A 25,981-nucleotide genomic window follows, 5' to 3' on the forward strand; every position below is an offset into this window, starting at 1 on the left:
ATCATTACTTAGCTGAATGCCTCGGGTCTGCTCACTACACTGTGCACAACAACAGCAGTGTAAAACATGAAACTGACTAGGATTGAGAAAGTCAAGGTAGTCTGGTCTTATTGGTAATGTGAAAGCATTGTGTGCGTCATGGAACAGTCTGAAGTCATCACTATGGTAGCAAGCATGATTAATCTATCGTTGTAAAGTGTCATGTGATTGTAATGGCACTATATTAATCCTTATCTAGGTAGAACATAGACCTCACCCCGTGCGCTGTACCCAAAATGATGTGCATAGAGCCTAACAGAGAAAGGATAGTAAGTTTATAGGTGTGGTGGAATAATATAAAATTAAGTACAAGCGGCTCCCAACTTGGCGACGCAATCGGCTCCTGGGGAAGTGTCATAAGTTGGGGGCATCACAACTCGAACCTGCATTTACAATAGGCACCATGTGCTGTTGTAAATGCAGGCTGAGGACGTAAGTTGGGGGGGGTTCATCCCCTTCCGCACTTACAAAAATGGTCATAAGTGCGGGGTAGGGTCACAACTTGGGTTGTCATAATGCGGGGGTTTCCTGTAACAGCTAATTTCTGACAGACAATTACTTTGGAATCAAAGTTATAACATGGGAATGGAGAAAATATTGCAGTTTGTGAGTTTAATCTAGAAACTACATTTTACTTTGTGCTATTTTGAATTCCAATGGTAGAATTTATAGACAATGTTCTTTTTATAAACAAATCACTGGCACTTTACACTTATCAGTTAAGAGTCTTTTGTGGATTGAAACATGTTTAAGCATGTATATACAAGTAGGCATATAATAATCATCACTACCTAAAAACACTTATATAGAAAAGTACTGATAAGAGTTCTAAATTATTCTCTGTAGATACTGTGGAACTTGCTAACTCTAGCTAACACTAAAGCTAAGAATTTTAGTAGTGAGTAGTGATTGTGGGTGGCTAACCTTAGCACCTTAAAGTTGGGCACCTAGAATTACTAATGACTTCTGAAATTTTTGGTGTGAAGGACAAAATTTTATTTCAGTTTGTTTCTGTAATAGCAGTTAGATATCCCTCTGGGAAATCTTTCAGCACTGCTGTTTTATTCAATGGTGTGTAACGCACACGCACGCACGCATCCTTGGAATTTGTAAACAGTCTCTTTGTTAGTGGGGTCTTTATTTCAGCCTGCTAAAGAGACAGGAAGGTATACCCACATTTTCGGTTTGTGGTTCTACTTACGTATTTACAATCATGTCACCACAAAACAAAGGATTGTAAAAATAATTAAAGCAGATTTACATGCACATGCCATCTAGGACAGTTCCACCACCTCTTGGCTTTTAGGGCCTTTCTGCAGGGCATGGATGAGGGTTCCTCTCACATTCCCAGTCAGTACCTAGCCTACCAGGGAAGCTACTGATCCAACCAGCTATTGGCCCAAATTCAGCGATGAATCCTTGTCAGATGCCACCCTGATGCATGTGTAGCACATATGCTAAGAAGAGGGTCTCTCTCCATCTTATGCATAGGGTCTATACTCCTGTGCCTTCCTCCATCATGTGTCAAAAATTGGGTATATTAATAGTGGCTGCTAAGTTGGACATTTACCATCCTGCCTTGTTCTCAAAAACAATGGTTCTCAAAAACCACCAAAAGCGCTCGGTTCCTCACCACCCAGAAGCCCATGAAATTGGTCGTGGGTCCAAAAGCCAACATGGGCTTCTGTATAAATGCTTATTGCTGTAAACCCTATTCTTTCCCAGCCCAATCCCTATCTATTGATTATGATGCCCAATTTTGACATCCTGTCTAAGATGAGAGATTCAGTTCTTAGTCTATAAAATAACTTAGAACACTTTTATGTATTGTACACCTATCGAATAAGTAGTATAGAAATTGCCCATCAAGATCAAAACAGTAGTCCATCAGCTTCTGACAATGGTCAGTATTAGGATGCGTCTACCCAGCACCCTTAACTTGAAATAAGATGCACAATTTGCACTACGCAAATTGCGTATCTTATTTTGATGTTATTTTGAAATGATGTGCTATTTTGAGCCATTCTTTATCCCTCGTGCAATGAGTTTTACCAGGATTGCAAAATAGTGCACCTGTTATTTTGAAAAATATTTTGAAATAACAGGCGGCTTGTATAGACCCCTGGTATCCTGAAATAGCCATGCAGCATAGATGTGCAGTTAGATGCTTAGAAGAAACCAGAAACACTGTAGTGGACAGTTACAGAATAAGATACTTCCTTACTTACAGATTGGTTTATGCTCTGCAACATCCAGGTTCATATCCATTGCAAATTCATTATTTTTATCCTTACTAATGTAACTATGGATGGTCTCATTCATACAAATGACAAATCCTTTTTTGAAACAACCTAAAGTGTTGGTCTCTGTAGTATCTTGTGGCAATGAGTTCCATGGCTAATTCTGTATTGTGTGATAAACAAGGCATTTTTTCTTTTTACTGTGCTACCTTTCTGTTTCCTGGAATGCTCCCTTGGATGCAGCACATTTTGGCTATGTCTACACTTGCGGCTTCTTGTGTAAGTACAGCCGTTCTTGCGCAATAATCTGCAGCGTGTCCACACTGCCCACCCGCTTTTGCGCAAAAGCACAGCTCACACATAGCAGTGTGGACATTTTCTTGCGCAAGATGCTGCCAGTGTAGACATAGCCTTTAAATGTAGCTCTCTTGTACCTACAATGCTGGAAAAATGCAATGAACACTGTTTATTATAGGTGCCTTCAAGCTGTCACAAAGCCACTACACAGTCAAACAGCCTAGGACATTAGAACCCAACTGGGACCTGACCCTACTTCCACTGAAGTCAACAAGACTCCATTGAGTTCAAGGGGAGTTGGATGTTGCTCATACGTAGAACAGAAGGGTCGGCAGTGTTATTTCCACATCCTCACTTCTTTTAAGAAATGTGCAAATATTTTCCCTGTAGATTGCCACAAGACACTCCTTGGGTTAGTATGAGGAACACAAGCCATGATTATAATGATTAAAACAAAGCTTAATTTACCAACTGAATATCAGCTTTATTGAAGTGTTAAATTAGGCAGAGTGATTTGTAAATCAGAACTACTGAACATGACCTGTATTTCAAATTCCATTAATCTCCCATTAATAGTTAAACAACTAGGAATCTCTGATTAACATTTGGGTCTTGTACTGGAATTCTTAAAACTCTGAAGTGAAAATATTTACTTAGGCAACTAATGGTTTATAAGTGTGTCTCCTCTTAGCTGGAGCATTAAATACATTACAACATTTTCTACAAACAAGAAAAGGAAGCCATCCATTATTGCTTGGTTTACAGCTCTGCAGGGATAGGTTATCAAATACTACTTTAAAGGTTGCTATAGTTGCTGTTCCATGACATAAGATTTTACTGTTTCATTCAAGATAAAATCATGAGTCAGAAAAACAGTAAAGCTATTTTACAAAGGAGGTTTCAGATCTACCGCTGTATCCCAGTTACAAGTAACAATCAACATTTTGCATGTACACAAATCATGGTGACACGCATAGTTTTAGAATGCACAGAACACAGAGAAAAGGAATGGGCTCAGGTATGAACTGAGGTAGTGTTGCGACTAGGGGAAATACTGACTGATGCTTATTTCTTATTTATAAACAGATTTATTGTGTTTACTATCAAGTCTTGTTTCTGTAACCCACACACCTGCTGGGTGTGGTTCACTGTCCCATGCAGTGGCACTTAGACCACTTACAGAGAAAAAGAATGTGTGCTCTATGGCCTTAGTTGAGAACCAGTTTGCTCTTAGCTGAAGCTGAAGAGGCTTATGCACTAAGGTCCAGAGGTCCTAGGTTTGTTTCTGTCGGTCAGTGTTATAGTGCCTTCAAGCATAACATGCCTAATTAGACTGCACTGGCTGAGATTTTTCAAATTGGTCTAAAGGGATTAGCTCTTCCTTTTATTCCTATGGAAGACACCTGGGTAAATCTCAAACTACTTTGAAAGTCTCAAGCACTGACCCTGATGCAGCTATTTCATTAATGTATGAACCGATAATGGGCTCTGTGTCACTTAGACACCTAGAGAAACAGATGGGACACCTGATTTTCTATGGCCTGCTTTTCTCAGTGCTGCTACTGAACTGTTTATTTTCTGACTTTCATACTTCCTGGTACAAAACATATACTAGCAGTTTAATCCTGTGCTTGCGCTTAGAAAACTGCCACTCCACAATTCTATCCTAAGAGAAAATATCCTTCAAACTCTATCACTCACAAGGCTTATATTGGCAGTAACAGGTTATAGGAGGAAGAAAGGACTCACTTTCTCTCTGTCACAGGATACTCCCTCTGTGCACACAGACTGCTTAGAGACTGCTGTGAACTTCACATGTGGTTTATTTAGACTCCACCCCTTATCTACACTTTCTTAGGCCTGGAACAGAAGAGAGAGGAAATCACTTTGGGGCTCTCTTCTCACCTATTTCCTCCATTTTGTTCTACTCCCTGAGCTAACGTGTTAATTACTGTTTTAATAGTCTGTCACCCATTTTATTCTGTCAATTAGGGACAGTTTCTGCACCACTGTTTGGGGTGGCCCTTCGCCCACTGTTGCATCTTGTCCACCTGGCCTCCAGCCACCAATATACCCATTAGTATTTCACCATGGGATGAGTGATTGGTGTTTTCACAAACATTGGAGGGACCACTTTAGAATCAGTTACAAAAGGGAAAACTACAGCACAATGTATACAATATTGTTAATAAATGGTTTCTTCATGCCTCACAACAACAAACTACAGAAAGAATAGAGCTAGCAGTTTTATATCACTTATTTTTAAAATTTCCCCTCATTTTCACATCTACTTCTGCAGAATATCCAATTTCATTTCAGAGGATATTTACATGATTTTTTTTAAATAGATGGACAGCAATGAGTATTGCAACCCGATTTCATGTAGTTTAACACTATACAAGACTCAGGGAATTTCTCCTCCTTTCCTTGCATGTTAACAAATTAGTGATCAATTGGAAGTCACTGATGTTATCAAAACCAAAAAGAGTAAGAGGTCATTTATTGGTCTTCATTATTATTTTAGTTGGTCATTATTATTTTATAATAATCTGAATTTGAGGGTTTTTTCCCTAAAAAGGAAAGAAAAACAATAGAGTCCCTGTAGGCTCAGGGTACACCTAGACTGTGTTGCTCTTTTGGGATATTGGAAATATCCCAAAATAGCAATGCTGTGTCTTTAGAAGTGCTCACTATTTCCCAGAAACTATTCTGACATTACTGCAAACCTCGTTCCACGAGGGCTAAGGGATTTGTCGGAATAGTGCCTTATTTTGAAATCTGGTGCTGTGAATATAGTGCCAAATTTCAAAGTAAGATCTTTCGATTTAGACTTGGAATAAGCTATGAAATTTGCATAGCACGAATTGTGTAGCTTATTCCGACAGAAGGCTGCTGTCTAGATGCACCCTCAGGGGAGTAGCCTTGTTAGTCTGTAATTTAAAAAAACTTAAAAAACAACAATGGTCCTGTAGCGCCTTAGAGACTAACAAAAATATATAAACAGTATCATGAGCTTTCATGGGCACAACCCACTTTTTCAGATGACAAAAATGCAGCAAGAGGCACAGAGGTTGAATTATAAAGGAGAAAAAGGGGAGAGGAGAAGGAAAGGAAAAAAACCTGTCAACTAAAGTGTCCGTGCTAAATGAGGCTAATAGAGTAGGCTGTAAGTATCTAATACTGATCTTTTGATGTCACTTGAGTGTTGAATACAACAGCTTATCCAGTTCATGTCTTTTTTTAGGCCTTGCGAGATAGTATCAAACTTATATGAAGGCTAGTTCTACAGATTCTCTCTCTAGTTGATTCCTGAAATTGTTTTGTAAGAGAATAGCCACCTTTAAATCCATGCGTGAGTGCCCGGACAAGTTAATATATTCTCCAACAGCTTTCTGTGTTACCATTTTGAATATCTCATTTGTGTCCATTAATCCTTTGCCATAGAGACTGTCCAGTTTGACCAATATACATGGCAGTGGGGCATTGCAGGCACTTTCTCCTCCTACATCCCCTCTTTTTCTGCTTTATAATTCAACCTCGGTGCCTCTTGCTCTATTTTTGTCATCTGAAGAAGTGGGTTGTGCCCATGAAAGCTCATGATACTGTCTATGTATTTTTGTTAGTCACTAAAGTGCTACAGGACCATTGTTGTTTTTTAATGGTTTTTTTAAGAATCCCTGTAGGTCTGTATATACATCTCATCTCAACAATCATAACCTTGACACATAGACAGCACTTTGTATTGTCAAAGTACTTTATCCCTCTTTCACAGATGGGAAAATCAACACATAGAAAGGTGAGTGATATGCCCAGGATCGCACAGCAAGTGAGCCACAGACACGGGATTAGTACTGTGCAATTCCTGGCTCCCAGTCCTATGTTCAGTCTGTTATAGCACACGTCATCCTATCAGTGTTGTTGCATGGTTGTCAGGAAACTACTAGGCCTTGTTGTTTTCAGACGAAAACTTCAAGCCAAGGTGTTAAAGCATCAGGAGAACGCAGACCATGCCCTAGGGGGTGTGTAGCTACCACTCAGCTCCAGTAACTTCATCTATTGCAGATATACTCATCAGACCAGTCTGAGCAGTGCTGGATTCTGTCTTGGCAGAGGGTCCTGGGAATGCAAGTGCAATACCTATAGAACACCGGGGTGCAGCTCCACCACAGAGTCCCACAAGGAGGGCAGCTGGCCACTAAGGAGAAAAGAAAAGAGGGACCATTGACTTTTCTGCTTTTCTTACAAATTATGTTTTAGACTTTATGTTGGCAGATATGAACTCTCACCTAGTAGACATAAAAAATGCAAAAAAAAAAGAAAATCTTTCATCCAGCACGAGCATATTTAACCTTAAACAGCCACCTAATTTCTTAGAGGCAGCAGATAGTGGTGGGTACATGTAAAGAGGACCCTGAGGCAGAAGTCAGGAACAGTTTAGCTACCTGTGAGAGGAACAGCCAGTCAACATTCATAAGACACAAATGTTATTATCTGAATTTCTTCTAGATACAACTGTTGATACACATCAGTTCAGGTCTTCATGTTGTGGTTGAGATTTTCAAAACAGTTTAAGTGACCCAGATACGCAATTCCATTAGTTTCAGTGGAAAACATGTCTACTTTTCCAAGACTACTTTGCAAATCCCAACCTTTAGCTTCCAATTTCAAACATGACCTTTTTTTAAGCAGTGTTTAATTCCAGCTGGCACTCAGTAAGCTGCTGAACACATCCCTAAGGATCGGCTATTCATTTTGAATTTGTACTGCTGGCGACAGGAATTTTTTGAGAAAAAAAGTCAATCTAAAGACAGTGTGTACCAGAGAACAACTGGTTCAGGGGATTGGCAATGGACTATGAAGCCTTTCCCCTCTAGGTCATTAATCTGAATATGGCCCAAGTTGGTAGTGATCAGGAGTTATTAGCATCAGATGTCTGCTTGGCAGTTGATGCAAAATTAAATTGGTGGAGACAATCCAATGCCTGTTGAACAGATGTCTGCATAACAAACCCACCACATCCAGCATACGTGCTGTTTCAGCAGAGAGACCAAGGACTAAGCAGGTGAGAGAGCCTGAACAACAGGTGTTTCCAGGTTAAGGTTGAAGTACCTTTGTGGGATGACAGGAAGTCTGCACTGTTTTTACTCACGTTCTGTTTTGTGGGTAAAGGGCAGTTATCAGTCTCTCTCACTGTCAGTCCACTATCTTTTACAAGCACCAAACCCTTTAATTATAGTTTACATCAGTAAAAAAAGCAGCTGACTTACAGCTCCCCTTCTCATCAGAACAGTCTCCACAGTCATTTGCGCCGTTACACTTCATATCAGCATAGATCCAGTATGTGGGGTTGCTGCAGCGGAAGATCAAATATCCTGGAAGGTTACTGGGCAGATCAACTATAAGAGGAGATACCTGAAGATAGTGAAATGTTCTAACTTCACTCAACAATTGGACATAAATATAATGGCTAAGAAGCCAATTACAAGCTAATTATTTTACACTTCTCTTTTCTCCTTTCATACAAGGATCTCAAAAGCACTTGAAAAATATTAAACTACGTGCCTCCTCCCCCCGGGAGATGGAGGGAAATGTTCTTATTCTCCATTTAAAATGGGGAAACTGAGGTACGAAGAGGTTAAGTGACTTGCCCAAAGTCCTATGGGAAGTTTGCAACAGAGCCAGGTGCACAGCCCAGACCTCCAGGATCCCTGCCCAGTGTTTTAACAAGTCTATCTCTTCTGTCATTGACTGAACCATAAATCAAAGCCAAATCTTCTGCATGCTAATATGATGCTCTGTCACTAGGGCCACTTACTCATATTATGACTAACTTCAACAAAAGAGGAAGGGGACCTCATGGTTAAGGCTCACAAGTGCAAAACAAGGGATCTGGATTCTTCTGTTTCTGGTTCTTCACAACTCCCTTCACAGCCTTGAACAAATCAGTCTCTCAGCAGCTGGGTTATGAAGAGTTCCGGCTAAAATATGGAGCCATGAGTAAGGGGAGGGTTAAAACATGAGGAAACAAGGGAGTGTGATGAGCATGCCTAAGAGGGCTGAAACAGGGCAGGATGAAGATATGCTGAGGCCCTAAGCTATGCCAAGTTTAAGAGGCGATCCCAGCAATTGCAGACTGGTAAGTCTAACATCAGTACCAGGCAAATTAGTTGAAACAATAGTAAAGAATAAAATTGTCAGACACACAGAGGAACATAATTTGGTTTCTGTAAAGGGAAATCATGTCTTACTAATCTATTAGAGTTTTTTGAAGGGGTCAATAAACATGTGGACAAAGGGGATCCATTAGAAATAGTGTACTTAGACTTCCAGAAAGCCTTTGATAAGGTCTCTCACCAAAGCCTCTTACGTAAATTAAGTTGTCATGGGATAAGAGGGAAGATCCTTTCATGGATTGAGAACTGGTTAAAAGACAGGAAACAAAGGGTAGGAATAAATGGTACATTTTAGGAATGGAGATGGTAACTAGTGGTGTTCCCCAAGGGTCAGTCCTAGGACCAATCCTATTCAACTTATTCATAAATGATCTGGAGAAAGGGGTAAACAGTGAGGTGGAAAAGTTTGCAGACGATACTAAATTGCTCAAGGTAGTTAAGACCAAAGCAGACTGTGAAGATCTTCAAAAAGATCTCACCAAACTAAGTGACTGGGCAACAAAACGGCAAATGAAATTTAATGTGGATAAATGTAAAATAATGCACATTGGAAAAAATAACCCCATCTATACATATAATATGATGGGGGCTAATTTAGCTACAACTAATCAGGAAAGAGATCTTGGAGTCATCGTGGATAGTTCTCTGAAGATGTCCATGCAGCGTGCAACAGCAGTCAAAAAAGCAAATAGAATGTTAGGAATCATTAAAAAAGAGATAGAGAATAAGACGGAGAATATCTTATTGCCCTTATATAAATCGATGGTACACCCACATCTTGACTATTGCGTACAGATGTGGTCTCCTCATCTCAAAAAAGATATACTGGCGTTAGAAAAGGTCCAGAGAAGGGCAAGTACAATGAGTAGGGGTTTGGAAAGGGTCCTATATGAGCAGAGATTAAAGAGTTTAGTATCATCTGCAAACTTTTCCATCTCACTGTTTACCCCTTTCTCCAGACTTTTCAGCTTGGAAAAGAGGAGACTAAGGGGGGATAGGATAGAGGTCTATAAAATCATGAGTGGTGTGGAGAAAGTGAATAAGGAAAAGTTATTTACTTGTTCCCATAATATAAGAACTAGGGGCCACCAAATGAAACTAATGGGCAGCAGGTTTAAAACAAATAAAAGGAAGTTCTTCTTCACACAGCACATAGTCAATCTGTGGAACTCCTTGCCTGAGGAGGTTATGAAGGCTAGGACTATAACAGGGTTTAAAAGAGAACTAGATAAATTCATGAAGGTTAAGTCCATAAATGGCTATTAGCAGGGCTCGACAAATTATACAATCTAATCGCCCGTGGTGAGTAGATTGTTACCCGGAAGAGCCGGGTTCGGGTGATCTGTGCATGCACAGATCGCCGGACAGCGCAGCTGGTGAGCGGAGCTCATCATGGTTCGGTGAGCCCTGGCTATTAGCCAGTATTGGTAAAAAATGGTGTCCTTAGCCTCTGTTTGTCAGAGAGTAGAGATGGATGGCAGGAGAGAGATCACTTGATCATTACCTTATTCGATTCACTACCTTTGGGACACCTGGCATTGGCCACTGTCGGCAGACAGGATACTGGGCTGGATGGACCTTTGATCTGACCCAGTCTGGCCATTCTTATTTTCTCATGTTCTTATGTAAGAGACCATATAGCATTATCAAAAAATGTGTATTATTCTAACAGAAAGGACATAAGAACGGCCATACTGGGCCAGACCAAAGGTTCATCTAGCCCAATATCCTGTCTTCCAACAGTGGCCAATGCCAGGTGCCCCAGAGGGGGTGAGCAGAACAGGTAATCATCAAGTGATCCCTCTTCTGTCACCTATTTCCAGCTTGACAGACAGAGGGCTAGGACACCATTCCTACCCATTCTGGCTAATAAGCAGAGCTCGACAAAGTAGATTTCAGCTAGGCGTCCCATTCATTTGCAGTGCACGCATGTGCAAAGCGGGTCTTGCGCATATGCAGCGCAGGGCTGGCTAGTGGCTTTCGCTGCCGTTCATCAAGCCCTGCTAATAAGTACTAATGGACTTAACCTCCATACATTTATCTAGCTCTTTCTTGAGCCCTGTTACGGTCCTGGTCTTCACAATATCCTCTGGCAAGGAGTTCCACTGGTTGACTGTGCACTGCATGAAGAAAAACGTCCTTTTTGTTTGTTCTCAACCTGCCACTTATTAATTTCATTTGGTGACCCCTAGTTCTTATGTTATGTGAACAAGTAAATAACTTTTCCTTATTCACTTTCTCCATACCTGCTGGCTACGTCTACACTGGCATGATTTTCCGGAAATGCTTTTAACGGAAAAGTTTTAACAGGGCAGGACGCTTTTCCGCAAAAGCACTTTTTGCGAAAAAGCATCTGTGGCCAATCTAGATGTGCTTTTCTGCAAAAAAAAAGCGGCTGATTTTCCGGAATAACTTGCCAGTGCAGACACAGCCGCCATGATTTTATAGACCTCTATCATATCTCCCGCCCCCTTAGTCTCCTCTTTTATGAAAATAGAAATAATAAAGTTTTATATTTGTATATATACCAGTACATAGGCAGGGATGCAGCTAATAACCAGTAATTTTTTGTATTTAGAGGCCTCTTATAATCTGAAGTGCTAAACTGTAGCTTACTTAGCTTGTGCATAAATCTGGCACTGGGCTAGAGAAATCCGCACAGGGAGAAGACGTTAAAAAAAATGCTTACTGCATAATTTTTCCTGCTCATCCTCTCCATTAACACAGTCTCTGATTCTGTTGCAGATCCGACTGGCTGGAAGGCAAGTCACTCTATCATCACATAAAAAGCCAGTCTGGTTACCTGAAGTCACACAGAAACGGTTCACTGAAAAGAAAGCCAGGAGATAAACGAGTTTAGATAAGGGTTGAGCTAACTAGAGAGATCAGATGTCCTGATTTTACAGGGACAGTCCTGATATGCTGGGCTTTGTCTTATATAAGCACCTAAAACATCCCACACCCAACCCAATTTGTCAGACTTGCCATCTGATCATCAGATCTAACAGACATTTCCACATTCACTAAGAGCACATGGACCAGATCAAACAGATTTTTTTAGCCACAAGAAAATTATTAGAAACCTCAGGAATTCATTTGCCATCCTGAAAGTGACCAACAGTCCATCAGGACCTGGATCCTACCACCTAACATGCACTACTGCAATAGAGCCTATGTGTATTAAAATGTGATTATGCTACCCACACAAAGTATTGGAGATTTACAACCAACCAATACCACTCTCTACAGGAAGCCCGCAGACTGCTACACTTACTTACATGCCTCCAACTTCCATCCAGGACACACCATACGATCCATCGTCTATAGTCAAGCTCTTAGGGTATGTCTACTAACTGTACAGTTAATTCGAACTAAGCTAATTCAAACTAACGCGTCTAGAACTAAAAACTAGTTCGAATTAGCGTTTTGCTAATTCGAACTAGCACGTCCACATTGAGTGGACCCTGAACAGGGCTTAAGGATGGCCGGAAGCAGTGCTGGCAGGGCATCAGAGGAGGACTTAGAGCATGGAGCTGCTGTCTCAGGCTAGCCGAGGGCTGCGCTTAAAGGGACCCGACCCCCACTCCGGACAGACAGTTCTCAGGGGTGCCCCGCTTGAAAACCAGTCCTGGCTTGGAGTGCCCGGAGTGCCCACACTGGGCACATCACAGCACTCGGCCATCAGACCGGCTGCACTTGCCGCAGGCTGCCATCTGGGAAGAGGGGGCAATTGGGGGGCTGCAGGAGAGCTTCCACCTCCAGAAGCCCGCAGAGCCAGCCCAGTCCTCCCCATCGGGGGCTCGTACCCCATTCCTCCCTCACCTCCTTCCACTTACCCTTCCCTAGCCCCCTTCCTGATGTACAAAATAAAGATAACGTTTCTTCCAACATTGACTCTGTCTTTATTGAACAAAACTGGGGGAGACTGGGAAAAGGAGGTGGGAGAGGGGAAGAGAAAGGCTGGGAGAGGGGAGGGCAACTAACATGATCAGGGGTTGGGAACAGGTCCCATATGAAGAGAGGCTACAGAGACTGGGACTGTTCAGCTTAGAAAAGAGGAGATGGAGCGGGGACAGGATAGAGGTCTCTAAAAGCAGGGGTTGGGTGGAGAGGGTGCATTCAGAAAAGTTCTTCATGAGTTCCCATAAAGAAGGACTAGAGGACACCAAAGGAAAGGAAAGGAACGGGTAGCAGGCTTCAAACTAGTAAGAGAAAGTTGTTCTTCTTCACAAAGCAAATAGTTAACCTGTGGAACTCCTTGCTGCAGGAGGATGTGAAGGCTACAACTAGAACAGAGTTTAAAGGGAAGTGAGATTAAGTCATGGAGGTTGGGTCCATGGAGTAGTCTTAGCCAGGGGGTAGGAGTGGTATCCCTGCCCAAAGTTTGTGGAAGGCTGGAGAGGGATGGCACGAGACAAATGGCTTGGTCACTGTCTTCAGTCCATCCCCTCCAGGGTCCCTAGTGTTGGCCGCTGTCAGCAGACAGGCTACTGGGCTAGATGGACCTTTGGTCTGACCCAGTACGGCCATTGTAAGCTCAGGGCTCAGGGTCTCAGTGGACCCCCTTGATTTTCATGCACACCTGCTCCTGGGTGGCCAGGCTGGCAGCTCTCCTGCCCTAGCCGGCCACTTTCCTGTGCCTAGTGCGGAGATCGTGGACGAGGTCCACGATGTCTGCACTAGCCCAGGAAGGTGCCCGCCTCTTGCGGTCCCGGGCAAGCTCCCGGGAGCCGCCAGCCTGGTCCCGGGAAGAGGGGGTGGGCTGGGGGGCATCGGGTGGGTGGCTCTGTGCCGTGTCAGGTGCAGGGTCTGCTGGCTGGGTGCTGGCAGGCTTGCACCTGGCACGGGCACCGTAGCCAGCCCGTGCCCCTTTAAGGGGTCCGGGGCCGGGAGGGGGGCAATAGAGTTTCCCTGGTGTTGGCCAGAGTGGCCACCAGGGAAACCTGGGGAGGGCTAGCCTCCCACTAGTTCGAATTAAGGGGCTACACACCCCTTAATTCGAACTAGTACGTTCGAACTGGCTTAATCCTCGTAAAATGAGGTTTTCCTAGTTCGAACTAAGCGCTCCGCTAGTTCGATTTAAATTCGAACTAGCGGAGCGCTAGTGTAGCGCCTATGAATGTTAGTTCGAACTAACATTGTAGTGTAGACATACCCTTAGATACAATCGCATCTGCTTCAATCCCACTGACAGAGACCAAAGACTTCAAGATCTCTACCAAGCATTCGTAAAACTCAATTACCCACTGGGGGAAGTAAAAAAAACAGATTGAAAGGGCCAGACAAATACCCAGAAACCAGCTAGATTGGCCCAAGAAAATCAACAATAGGACACCACTTGTCACCACCTATAGCCCCCAACTGAAACCCTTCCAGTGCATTATCAATAACCTACAACCTATACTGGAATAGGATGCTACACTCCAAGAGGCTCTGGGTGACAAACTTATACTCTCCTATAGACAACCACCTAGCCTCAGGAAGATTCTTACTAACAACCACAGAGCATACCACATTAAAAGTAACCCTGGAACTTTCCGTTGCAACAAACCCCGTTGCCAGCTTTGTCCACATATTTACTCTGTAGACACCATCACTGGACCTAACCATGTCAGTTATACGATCATGGGCTCATATTCCTGTACGTCCAGCAATGTGATATATGCCATCACGTGTCAGCAATGTCCCTCTGCAATGTATATTGGACAAACTGCTCAGTCACTTCGCCAGAGAATCAATTCTCACAAATCAGACATCTCCATGCAGAAAAACCTGTTAGCCAACATTTTAATCAAACTGGCCATTCCCTTAAAGACCTGAAAACACCCATCTTACTTCAAAGAGACTTTAACACCAGATTACAGAGAGAGAGAGACTTCAGTACTTTTATTTATACTAAAATTCAACATGCTGCGAATGGGCCTTAATATAGATGATAATTCCCTTACGCATTACAAAGACAGCCTCCCCACCTCTGGAGTTACTATGAATATCAAGATTAGCCACTTTAATTGACTCTGACAATAAGCAATTTCCTCCTTCCTTGTCTCTTCCTCGTCCCCTCGCCCCCACCTTCTGTAGTTGTTTCGTTACTGTATAATTTGTTTATTCCTTCATTGTATCCCTTTTGTTATATAATGGTCATGCCAATTCACTTTCAGAATATGATCTGAGGAAGTGGGTCTGCCTCACGAAAGCTCATCACCTAATAAACCATCTTGTTAGTCTTCAAAGTGCTACATGACTGCTTTTTTTTGTTTTACAACAATCCTACTGACGCTCCAAGGAGAAGTGTACATTCTCGTCACCAAGACTTTGGAGAGAAGCACTTTAATCTCTCTCCTCTTCCTCTCCCCTGTCCCCGGGTTTCAAGTGGCGCCTTCAATGTCTAAGCAAAATGCAGGACAATGTAGCACTTTAAAGACTAACAAGATGGTTTATTAGATGATGAGCTTTCGTGGGCCAGACCCACTTTTTTGATCTGAGGAAGTGGGTCTGGCCCACGAAAGCTCATCATCTAATAAACCATCTTGTTAGTCTTTAAAGTGCTACATTGTCCTGCATTTTGCTTCAACTACCCCAGACTAACACGGCTACATCTCTATCACTATTCTTCAATGTCTAACTCATTGAAAAAAATGGCAGCACTTCGTGTGGAGATTCACTAACTTGTTCAGACAGAAAAAAACCAACTCACTGACCTGGAGTAGGAGGTGGGAGTCCAAATGTGACAGTAAGACCAATGGCAGCACCTACAACACCGAGTATGAGCAGTGCAATGAGGGAGACACAAAGGCATCTTCGAGTACAGCTTAACCACATGCCGCATTCCTGGCAGCAATCTGTTACAATAAAAGGGAAGGCAATGCCCGAGTCAGGGCCGGCCCGAGCCATTTGTGTGCCCCGGGCTCCGGGAGCGCGGTGCCGCCCCTGGGAGCGTGATGCATGTGCGGCCCCGCCCTCAGGCACGCAGCACATGTGCAGCCTCGCCCCCGTGCACTCAGCGCATGTGTGGTGCTGCCCCGGGTGCGCGGAGCATGTGCGGTGCTGCCCATGCCCAGCCCGGCAGCCCCGTGCGGCACCGCTTACAATGGGGGTGCCCCGGGCAGTAGCCCGGTCAGCCTGTACCTTGGCCTGGCTCTGGCCAGAGTGACAAGCGGGGGCTAAAATGAGTTGGACATTGTAAACTGCAGTTTAAGTAAAAAGAACTGGAAAAATGCTCACTTTCTTTCAGTATTCAATGTTTTCCCAATTTGTTTTGGAGCAAAGAAGAACTGGAAATATGGGCAATTCAAAGCATGGGCTGTGTTGGTTGGTTTCACGGATCACCCAGTATCAGTTTTGTAATATGGGTGGATGTCTTATGGCATGGAGCCACAAAAAGGCACATATGGGAAAGTATAATTTCAAACTGAGAAGTCACATTGTTGGTGGTTACTGTTTAGAATGTCCTTTCCGTGACCATTGGATCTTAACATTTGGTTACGTAACTACTTATTTATTATTTGTGTAGTGGTATTGCTTAGGAACCCTTGTAATGGACCAAGACCTCGGTGTGGTATGTTCTGCATAAACACGGAACAAAAAGATGGTCCGTGTACCAAAGAGCTGATTTGTGCTAACTAAGGTTGTTCACTAGAATATTTGCAGCAAAACAAATACAAAAGGAGCAAATGGAGGTTTAAAAATTAAAATAAACATTCAAACTCTTTTTATACCTCAGCTCTGCTTCTAATATCTCAAAAGTCTATGCGCATAATCAGTTATTAAGGAGTTAGGCAGTAAAAGAGAAAACACCATACTCCTTGGTAATACTGTCAATTCCCACAGACCGGTGACATGGTAAGTTGAAACATGCACACATGAGATAATGTGCAAGAGCTGAATGAAAGGTTAAATTCAAGATTATACTAAACATATTCAAGTGTAAAATAAAATGAGAAGAACTTTGCGCTGTTACAGTATCTTTCCTCCAGAAAGCTTAAAGCCCTTTACAAAGGTGAGGGCATTACTGTACAACCCTACAATAAAGCAAGCTATTGTCATTTTACAGGAGAGTTAAATAACAGAGACAGTCACTGGCAGGGCTAGAAATAGATTCCCAGAAGAAATCCTGGCCCCATTAAGTCAGTGGCAAAACTCTCAACAACAATGAATTATTGACATCTGTCTTCACTGTAAAGGGTGTGAGAGAGGTTTCCACACTTGAGATGAACTTTGTAGATAACAAATCTGAAGAGCAAACCCCGATTGAGGTGTCAATAGAGAAGGCTTTGGAACGAACTGATAAATTCATAGTAATAAGTTGGTCCCTACTACATTCACAGCCATGAAGAGTGTGTTACAGACTGTGCAATCTGGTCTCCTCCCACAAAATCTGGTCTTTGTGTGCTTTTACCCTATACGATACAGATTTCACAGGGAGACTGGTATTTCTCACGGGGGGAGGGGTGGAGTCCTGACCCAAAACAATGTTGTGTGGAGTGTGTGTGAATTACAAGGTTATTTTGGAGGGGGCACATTAGCCAGTGCCATGGCAGCAGCAGTGCAGAAGTGAGGATGGCAATACCATAGCATGCCATGCTTACTTCTGCACTGCTGCTGGTAGTGGCTCTGCCTTCAGAACTGGGCTCAGCCAGCAGCTGCCACTCTTCCGCTGCCCTGCTCTGAAGGCAGCACCAGCAGCCGCACAGAGAAAAGATTAGCAGTATTGCAGCTCCCCTACAATAACCTTGAAACACCACCCTCCCCCCATACACACAACTTCTTTTTGGATCAGGTACCATACAATTACAACACTGTGAAATTCCACATTTAAATAGCTGAAATAATGAAGTTTATTATTTTTAAAATCCTATGACCATGAAATTGACAAACATGGACTGGGAATTTAGTAGGGCTCTAATAAAAAGTCAGCAGGACCAGATGGTATTCACCCAAGATTCTGAAGGAACTCAGATATGAAATTGCCATACTACTAACGGTGATAGGTCACCCAGGTCTGGTCTACACTAGGGGATAAGTTCGAAATAAGATACGCAACTTCAGCTACGTTAATTGTGTAGTTTAAATTGATTTACCTTAACTCAAATTTTGGCGCCATCCACAGTGCGGGAAGTCAAAGAGAGCACACTCTCCCTTCAACTTCCCTTACTCCTCGTGGAAGCAGGGACACCGGCATAGACAGGAGCGCCCTCTCAGTTCGAATTAGCGTGTCTTCACTAGAACCACTGATTCGAACCCTGGAAGATCGACTGCAGCAGCTTCGATCTTATCTGTAGAGTAGACATGGCCCCAATGCTTAAGTCAGCCTCTCTACCAAATAACTGTAGGATAGCTAATGTAATCTTGATATTTAAAAAAGACTTCAGAAGCAATCCTGGAAATTACACTTCAGTAGCAGGCAAATTGGTTGAAACTATAGTAAAGAACAGAATGAGTAGACATTGATGAATACAAAATGATGGGGAAGAGTCAACATGGCTTTTGTCAAGGGAACTCAGACCTCATCAATCAATGGGAAAAGGTAAATAGCAGAGTACTCCAAAGATCTGTACAGGGACCACTGCTGCTCAACATCTTCCTAAATGATTGGGACAAAGGGGTAAACAGCAAAGTGGCAGTGTTGCAGGCAATACAAAATAACTACCCTCAGTAAAAGCCAAAGTTGACTGCAAAGACATAAAAAGGGATCTTGCTAAACTGGGAACGTGGGCAACAAAATGGCAGATGAAATTCAATGTTGATAAATTCAGAGTACAGGCAGTCCCCGGGTTACGTACAAGATAGGGACTGTAGGTTTGTTCTTAAGTTGAATTTGTATGTAAGTCGGAACTGGTACATATAGTAGGGGAAACTCTAGCCAAACATTTCTCCAGAGCTCAGTTTTATTCTCCCACACCTCACTTCCCTCAGTCCTTTATTCTAAAGCTGAGGTGTCTGCTGAGAAAAGCCGCTCCGCGTCTCCTTGGTCTGCTGGGGGGATGGAAAGGGGGCGCTAGCTTCGCGTCTCCCTGGTCTGTTGGGGGGAAGCAGCTAGTGCGGGGTTGCCTCACCCCGTTTGTAAGTAGGGATCCGATGTAAGTCGGATCCATGTAACCCGGGGACTGCCTGTAATACACATTAGAAATAATAATTTCAACCATACATAAAAAATTACGGGATCTAAATTAGCTATTCCCACTCAAGAAAGAGATCTTGGGATCATCATGGAAGTTCTCTAATAACATTTGTTCAGTGTACAGCAGCAGTCAAAAAAGCTAACAGAATATTAGGAACAACTAGGAAAGGAATAGATAATAAAACAGAAGATTATAATGCCACTATCTAAATCCCCACATCTCAAAATACTGCATCCAGTTCTGTTTGGCCCATCTCAACAAAGATATATTGGAAAAGATACAGAGAAAAAGCAAAACTATTAGACGTATGGAGTAACTTTCATGCAAAAACAGATGTGCCCTTTGATGTGTTTAGTTGTCTCTTTTCTAAACTGAAGGGAAATATGATAGAGATCTATAAAGTTATGATGTGGAGAAAAAGTGTTTATCCCTTCACATAGGGGCTACCCAATGAATTAATGGACAGCTAATTTAAACAAAAACAATTCAGTCAACCTGTAGAACTCATTGACAGGGGATGTTTTGAAGGCCAGTAGTATATGGGTTCAAACAAGAATTAGATACATTCAAAGGCTGTGTGTGTCCTACACCTTTGACTGATAGAAACCAGGGCTGGATGATGACTCAATAATCCCTCTTCAACTCATTCCCTCTGAACATCTGGCACAGGTGGTCATTGTCAGAAGACAGGATAGTGGTCTAGATGGACCACTTGTCTGACCCAGTCTAGCCATTTTTATGTCCTAATGGAGCAGGGTACTCACTTAGGGCATTAAGATGCCTACTCTCACCACTAGTGTTACATTCTGCTTTAGGGACAGCCAATACTAATGAAAAATGGTTACAAAATAGACCCTCTCAATGACTACTTAAATTTCCAGAGGGGAAAAAATTAGTTAGAGTTGTAATAAAGTATTTTTTAAAAGAAAAAACAAAGCAAAATCTAGGTGATGAAATGCTAGAACTGCATTTTTACAACTTTAAGGTTGCACTGTTAAGTGCCCAAGCAGCAGGAAACATGAAAATTAAAGCTGAAACCCTTAATTCTGTCCACTTATACATCCATGTTATGTCTACAAATTCAGCATCACATTTCAATAGACTCACGTATCAAAAGTAATTGAGGGGGTAAAAATGGTTTCAGTATATTGTTTGAGAAACAGCACAAAGTCACATAGTTAAAGATTATCATAATACATCAGAGTAAAGGAGTAGAGCAGGGGTGGGGAACCTAAGACCTGGGTGCTAGATGCGACCTCCAGCTTGCCTGGATTCAGCCCCTGAGGCTCAGGGTTCTCCCTGAGCCTTGGCAATCCCATTCTGTCATTCCAGGCCCCCACCCCCAGCACCCTACGGAGTGGCTGGAGCACAAAATCTACTAGGCTGCCCCCCCTCCAGACTCTGGTGTCAAGAGTAATGGGGCGAGTGTCTTTCTCCTTCTCAGTCAGGGACCATGTCAGTGAGGGATTTTTGTTTTTTGCTTCTCACTTGTGTGCGACCCCCGAGTGATTTTTCTGTGGGTCAGTGGCCCCCAATCCAAAAATGGTTCCCCACCCCTGAAGTAGAGTTACATTGCAGGTTCCACCTTATTTTCTTTTCTAACCTTGAGTGTTTATCTGCAATAGTGTTTGCATTTCATTAGCAATTGGTCAGGGGCCTGCTGTGCTCAGTGGTGTACAAACATGAACAGAAGCATGGCCTTTGCACCACAGCAGATGAGATTTTGGACTCATTTGGAACAAATACATTCACCTTTGTACAGAGTGCAAAAGGAGTGCAGGGGAGTGGCCTTGATGATTTCTCAAGGTCCCTTCCAGTTCTAGTTTTCTTTGATTCTATACAAGGAACTGTTCATCTCCACAGGCAAACATTTCAGAAAATCATGAGCATGTGAAAATAGAACATGTGTTTATGACAAAACCTTTAGTTTATTAAACAATCATTAGTGAATGGAAAGCCCGTCAAGAAACTGTAAAACATTACTTGTATTTTATATCAAGTGGATCAGAAAAATGTATCTACTGATTTTTACTTTCTTTACCAAGCCACTCAATTATGCTTTGTCAATTACCTCTTTCTTCAATGGAAGACTTTGTTGAGTCAAATGAGATTCCACCAAAACCTCTCTGTAAATAACAGAAATGAAATATGTAGCGTACAGCAGCAATTTTTCTGGTAATTTCAAATAATGTTAGCTATGTTTTTCTTTTGCTTGTGTCATTTATATGGGGACACATTTTATACTTCTGAGTTTTATATACCAAGAAAGATAATTTCATCTTAAAATGGGGGAGATATTTCATGAGCAAAATGATTGCTAATTCAGCTTTGTATCTCATTTGCCCATTGTAAAGCAAAAGTGAATTAAATGTCAACATTTAGGATCTGAAATGTTTTCTTTTGGGGGGCATTACTTCTATATCTACTACTAGTTATTGTACAGTAACAAGCAGGAAAGATGCCAGACAAACTGAATGCATATCAAGACATTGTTTAAAAAGTTATTACATTTTTTCAAAGGGGATAAAATTACCTGAGGATGAGTTCTGTTCATATTTAGGTGTAGCCACAATCTTTTACTTAATAGTTGAAAAAGCCTAGGAAGTTTTTTCCAGGACAGAGTTCAGCCATGCTGTTTGCAAACAGATAGTCTCTTTCAGATGGCCCTGTTTGAATAGGAGCCTACACCATGAAGGGCACTGCCCCTGTGTTACCTGGTTACTACGAGAAACAGAGGTAGGCAGGAAAGAGTCATTCTGATCTTCAGTCAGGCACCTATGATAAGGGTATGATGGACGGCAGGAGAGGCAGCAGAGAAAAGTCTGATGCCTCCAGGTGAAGTGAGGGAGCATCTGGATGGTCATAGGCTGGTCCCTAGTGGACACATTAGCAAACACCACACAGCTCAGCACACTACAGCTGAACTTGGGGCTGGCCTGGCAAGGCAGGAGGTACTTTGGCAGAGCTGCAGGAAAGGCTGCGTCTGTCTGCGTTGGCTGGCCTCAGCTGGAAGATTGAGTGTCATTGTGTTAAACAGACCGGAAGGAATATGTGCTGCCAGCAGGTAACTGCCACTGAACATTGGTCTGAGATTTCTGGACGTGCTTGTCACGGCCCTGGCTTTTCCCACTGGAAAGCCTATCCTTCTGAGCTAGCCTGATAGAGTCCTTTTTTCTTCTCTCTCCCTTCAGGGAAAGCCAGCCAGGCAAGGAAAGGCTCCCCTTTTGGTTTGAGGGAAAGTGCTAAAAAGGAAATAGACCTCCCCCCCCAATCAGCCCCAAGCTGAAAGGGAAATTAAAGCATGGCCATTAGGAAAAGGACAGACCCTGTGCCAGAACAGACACCCTGAAGGATCCTCGACCCTCACGGAAGCCCACAGTTCAGACTCCAGCTCTAGCCCAAATACAGTAGAGTCTCAATTATCTGACCTAAACAGGACCAGAGGATGGTCGGATAGCGGAAATATCGGATAATATGGAATACTAAAAAAATCTAAGTATAAATATGTAGAAACTCAATTTATTAATAATTCTAATGAAAAAACAGACATCAAACAAAAGCACGACTGCACTCGTGATAAGCTGTTGTACATGCTGTGTTCTTATTCGTCAATTTGGCGGGCAGCAAATGACAGCGGACAGCCCATCGGATAAAACGGAATGTTGGATAAGCGAAGGTCTGAAAAATAAAGATTCTTCTGTATAGAGATGTGCAATTTTGTCACCCTGCAAGCCTGAATCCGCTACCCCAGGCCAGCCTGGGGTGCTTTATGACAGTACAGGTACCCTTATGGTCTGAATTTTCACAGATGCTCAGCACGTCTGACAATTAGGATCTTAGCTGGCCTGATTTCCTTCTTTTACATTGGCATGAAGGAGGAGGGGTCTCTTTCAAAAATCAGAGTTAAAACCCATGAAGAGATTCAGTCCTGCTTCCCCTGCATGAAACAGGGAGAGGTACCTATACTGCAGGACCACACAGGCTCAATTTATACTGGCACCATGCTTTGAGCAAATAAAGTGCTCTATGTAGTCTAGATAGTTCTCCAGCCCCTCTACTGTAGATGTTGACGGCAGGACATAGCAAACCAGCTGAACAGGGATTTTTTTTGCCTCTCCCCCTTGTCTTTCTAGTTTGTGTGTGCACTTTGAAAACAAACCCAAGAACTGACAGCAGGGTAGAAAAAAAAGCACCAGCTAATTTAAACCTAATATTCAAAACAGCAGCACCTTTTTCTGTGTGTCTTCCTTGTGCCTCTCATTTTAACTCCACTGCTATGTGGTTCAGGCTCTCTTTCACTGCTGGCAGCTGTGAGTCCAATTGACCAGCTAATGGGTGCACGTATCAAAAAGGGCAGATACTGCTTCCCTGTAGCCTGCATGTACTCTCCCAGCTTCACTGGTACCAGCACATCTTCACAGAGAAGGCACTGGGTTAGGAAAGAGAGCCTGTGCCTCTTCCTCCCCTAACTGTGCAAGAAAAAGGCACATGTGTTTGTTCTACTCTAGCATAGGACATTGGCTTGGTCTAAAGTATTATGCTAGGCTCATCTTAGCATCTGCTCCTCCACAGGAGGCAAACTAGTTCTTGGCAAGGCGCATACTTCCCTTCCTCCAAAATCCAACTTTGGACTATGGGAGTAGCTCATCATACTTCACCTGTGGGGGAAGGGAAACTGATTAGGAAATGGGGTGACAGGAGGACTGCAGATGGAAATTGGGCTGGAATTCTAGAGATAAGGGGGTAAATAAGAGGGGATAACAGCAGCTCAGAGGATAGATCAGAGCTTTTCCTAGCAATGCAGGTATATTGTGTGAATCCTAGGTAAAACAGTGAGCATACACCACCACCTAAGAACAGCACAGTGCACTGCTGCAATTCAACTGTCCCATATACTATTTCACTAGCAAATGAGCAGAACAGAGCTTACTGAGCACAGCAGCCTCTGGCAGAAGCAGAATTAACTTTCCAGACATGCTGCAATGCCAGTCACCTTCCTGGAAATCAGACAGGTGAAAGGACAAGGAGACAGCTAGATAGCGAGCTAGCCTTACAACTGTGATTTAGAGATGGGCATATACACAGCTATTTCAATGGGAAAGTTAAATGAAGTTGATTTGTTATAGCAACCAGGGCATAGGCTGGTTTTCTGAAGCACAGTGAAATAACTAAAGGAACCATCCTCACAGACACTAAAGCAGAATCAGTTGCTGGGCCTCTATTTCTGGAGAGATTAGGAGTGAAAAGGAAACATTTCAAACTAGGGCAGGGGACTGGACTTGATATCTCAAGGTCCCTTCCAGCTCTAGTATTCTACCATGTATCAGTTTCCACATAACAGGCAAAGGGTAGCCCAAGGTGACTTAGTTAAGTTGGAATTTTCAGCCCATCACACATCTTAAATCAGCCTTTGTCTAAGACTGACAATCCTCTAATAAGCAGATGGTATGAGTTTTGCCCACAAAAGCTCATGATACCACCTACATGTTTTGTTAGTCTTTAAGATGCTACTAGACTATTCATTGTTTTAAGTCTTTTTAGTTACAGACTCAGCTACCCCTCTGAATCCTTTAATAGTTTAAGATTCCCCTCCTCCCGTTTCAATAGCATGATACTGTTCAAGTGTAACAGACTAGTTCCTGCCTCTGCAAGATTCCAAGTTTAGATGACTGCCTAGCACAACATATTCTGGGGGTGTGGGAAGCACTGAACACAAAACATACCAGTGCCCTAGAAGTTTGTTAAAAATGCTCCGTTCAAATGGCCCAAAAAAACAAAACAAAACAAAAAAAAGATCCAGCAGCTTAAGGAACTCTAATATCCTCTGTTAGGGCTGCTGTTTAAGAAGACTACTGGGTTGAAAAAAAATATAAAGTTACAACTGGTTTGGCAGATGTTAAAATATTCCAAGTTTAGACCAAAAAATAGCAGGTTAAGTTGATGTCCTAGGAATTTCAATTGGATGTTCTGGTGACAGGGATGTTGAGTATAATTGCCTTTGATCACTGCATCTGCAGTATTTACAGCTGGTATTGAGGAAAGTAAGACCATGAGAATGTGCCTCTACAAATAGGTGCCTCCCACTTGGCTCTTTTAAAAAGAGTTAAAATGGGATTTTACTTAAATTCTTACATCACACGTGACAGCACAGCACATACCCACGAATGCTAGTGATTCAACATCCTTTTTCAGGGATCATTCTGAATAATTGGAATGATCCTTACTCCAGCATGATCCCCCTCAGGAGCCACATAGAGCTAACTAATCCTTGTAAATCCATATTCTGATGCTAAGCCTGAGAACCAGCCAGGACATTTCATCTTTGTCTATCATTAAGAAATCAGAGACCAGCAAACACTTTGCTCTAGAGTAGAAGGTAAGAACCAAGATGAGAGATGAAGTGTTAAGACAACTACAGCTCAATCAGAAACTGCCTTTGCCCCTCAGTTTCTGTATCTGTGAAGTAAAGTTTGTGAGCTTTGTAAGGGGAGATGCAAGCATGTGAACTTCCACCACTGCCAGTTAGTAGGAATTACCAGAGTCCTAGGTATCTATGGTGCAGTGGCCATAGCTTAGTTATTTTACTACTAGTTTTTTGTAACTGAAATCATGTATAGCTGATTTAGCCACCGATACAGCAGGGTTCTTGTTTCTATGCTTAGGAATCCGAGTTCTCAAAGTAAGAGGAGAGATGCACAATTATATGGGTGGGGGAAGAGGAGGAAGTATTTGGTCCCTCATCTACAATTGCTTGGGCAATTTAATTTTCCATCTTTGAGAAGAGCCCAAAACCCAGTTACTGTATACAGTACTTCAAGAGTCTGAGTATTTGAAAATAAGTTGAATAGAAATTGTTTTGCCATCTTAACTAGCATATAGGATCTAGGTTTGCTCCCATAGTAGTTAAACAATATCTTAGTGCCAAGATGAGTGAATCGGTCTAATTCCAGCAGTTCTTACTGTAGTAACAACTAATTATCAGAATCAAATGTGGTAATGGGAAAAACCTGGATACAAAAGATGTACAATAGCGTAGAAGTCAGGTCCTTTAAGCTATATAAATTTGTTTATAGAAATTAATACCTCAAGAATCTCATTGCAGGAATGCAGG

At 42.5% G+C, this 25,981-nt stretch overlaps 1 protein-coding gene across 2 annotated transcripts; it reads right to left on the reverse strand.

Moving 5' to 3' along the window:
- Nucleotides 1–1,766: 1,766 nt before the first annotated feature.
- Nucleotides 1,767–25,929, reverse strand: LDLRAD1 (low density lipoprotein receptor class A domain containing 1). 2 transcript variants are annotated; one of them, XM_006133464.4, is made up of 6 exons: nucleotides 21,404–25,929; nucleotides 20,942–20,996; nucleotides 15,451–15,591; nucleotides 11,439–11,576; nucleotides 7,844–7,972; nucleotides 1,767–6,771 (listed from the first exon to the last, which is right to left on the reverse strand). In XM_006133464.4, the coding sequence occupies exons 1-6, from the start codon at nucleotides 21,422–21,424 to the stop codon at nucleotides 6,626–6,628; spliced, it is 630 nt and encodes a 209-aa protein (XP_006133526.3). In that variant the 5' UTR covers nucleotides 21,425–25,929; the 3' UTR covers nucleotides 1,767–6,625. The 2 variants fall into 2 exon arrangements, with proteins under 2 accessions (XP_006133526.3, XP_075792137.1); XM_075936022.1 differs by having other exon boundaries at nucleotides 17,830–25,929.
- Nucleotides 25,930–25,981: the final 52 nt, after the last annotated feature.

Source organism: Pelodiscus sinensis, chromosome 9 (assembly GCF_049634645.1).
Source record: "Pelodiscus sinensis isolate JC-2024 chromosome 9, ASM4963464v1, whole genome shotgun sequence".
Lineage (NCBI taxonomy): Eukaryota > Metazoa > Chordata > Testudines > Trionychidae > Pelodiscus > Pelodiscus sinensis.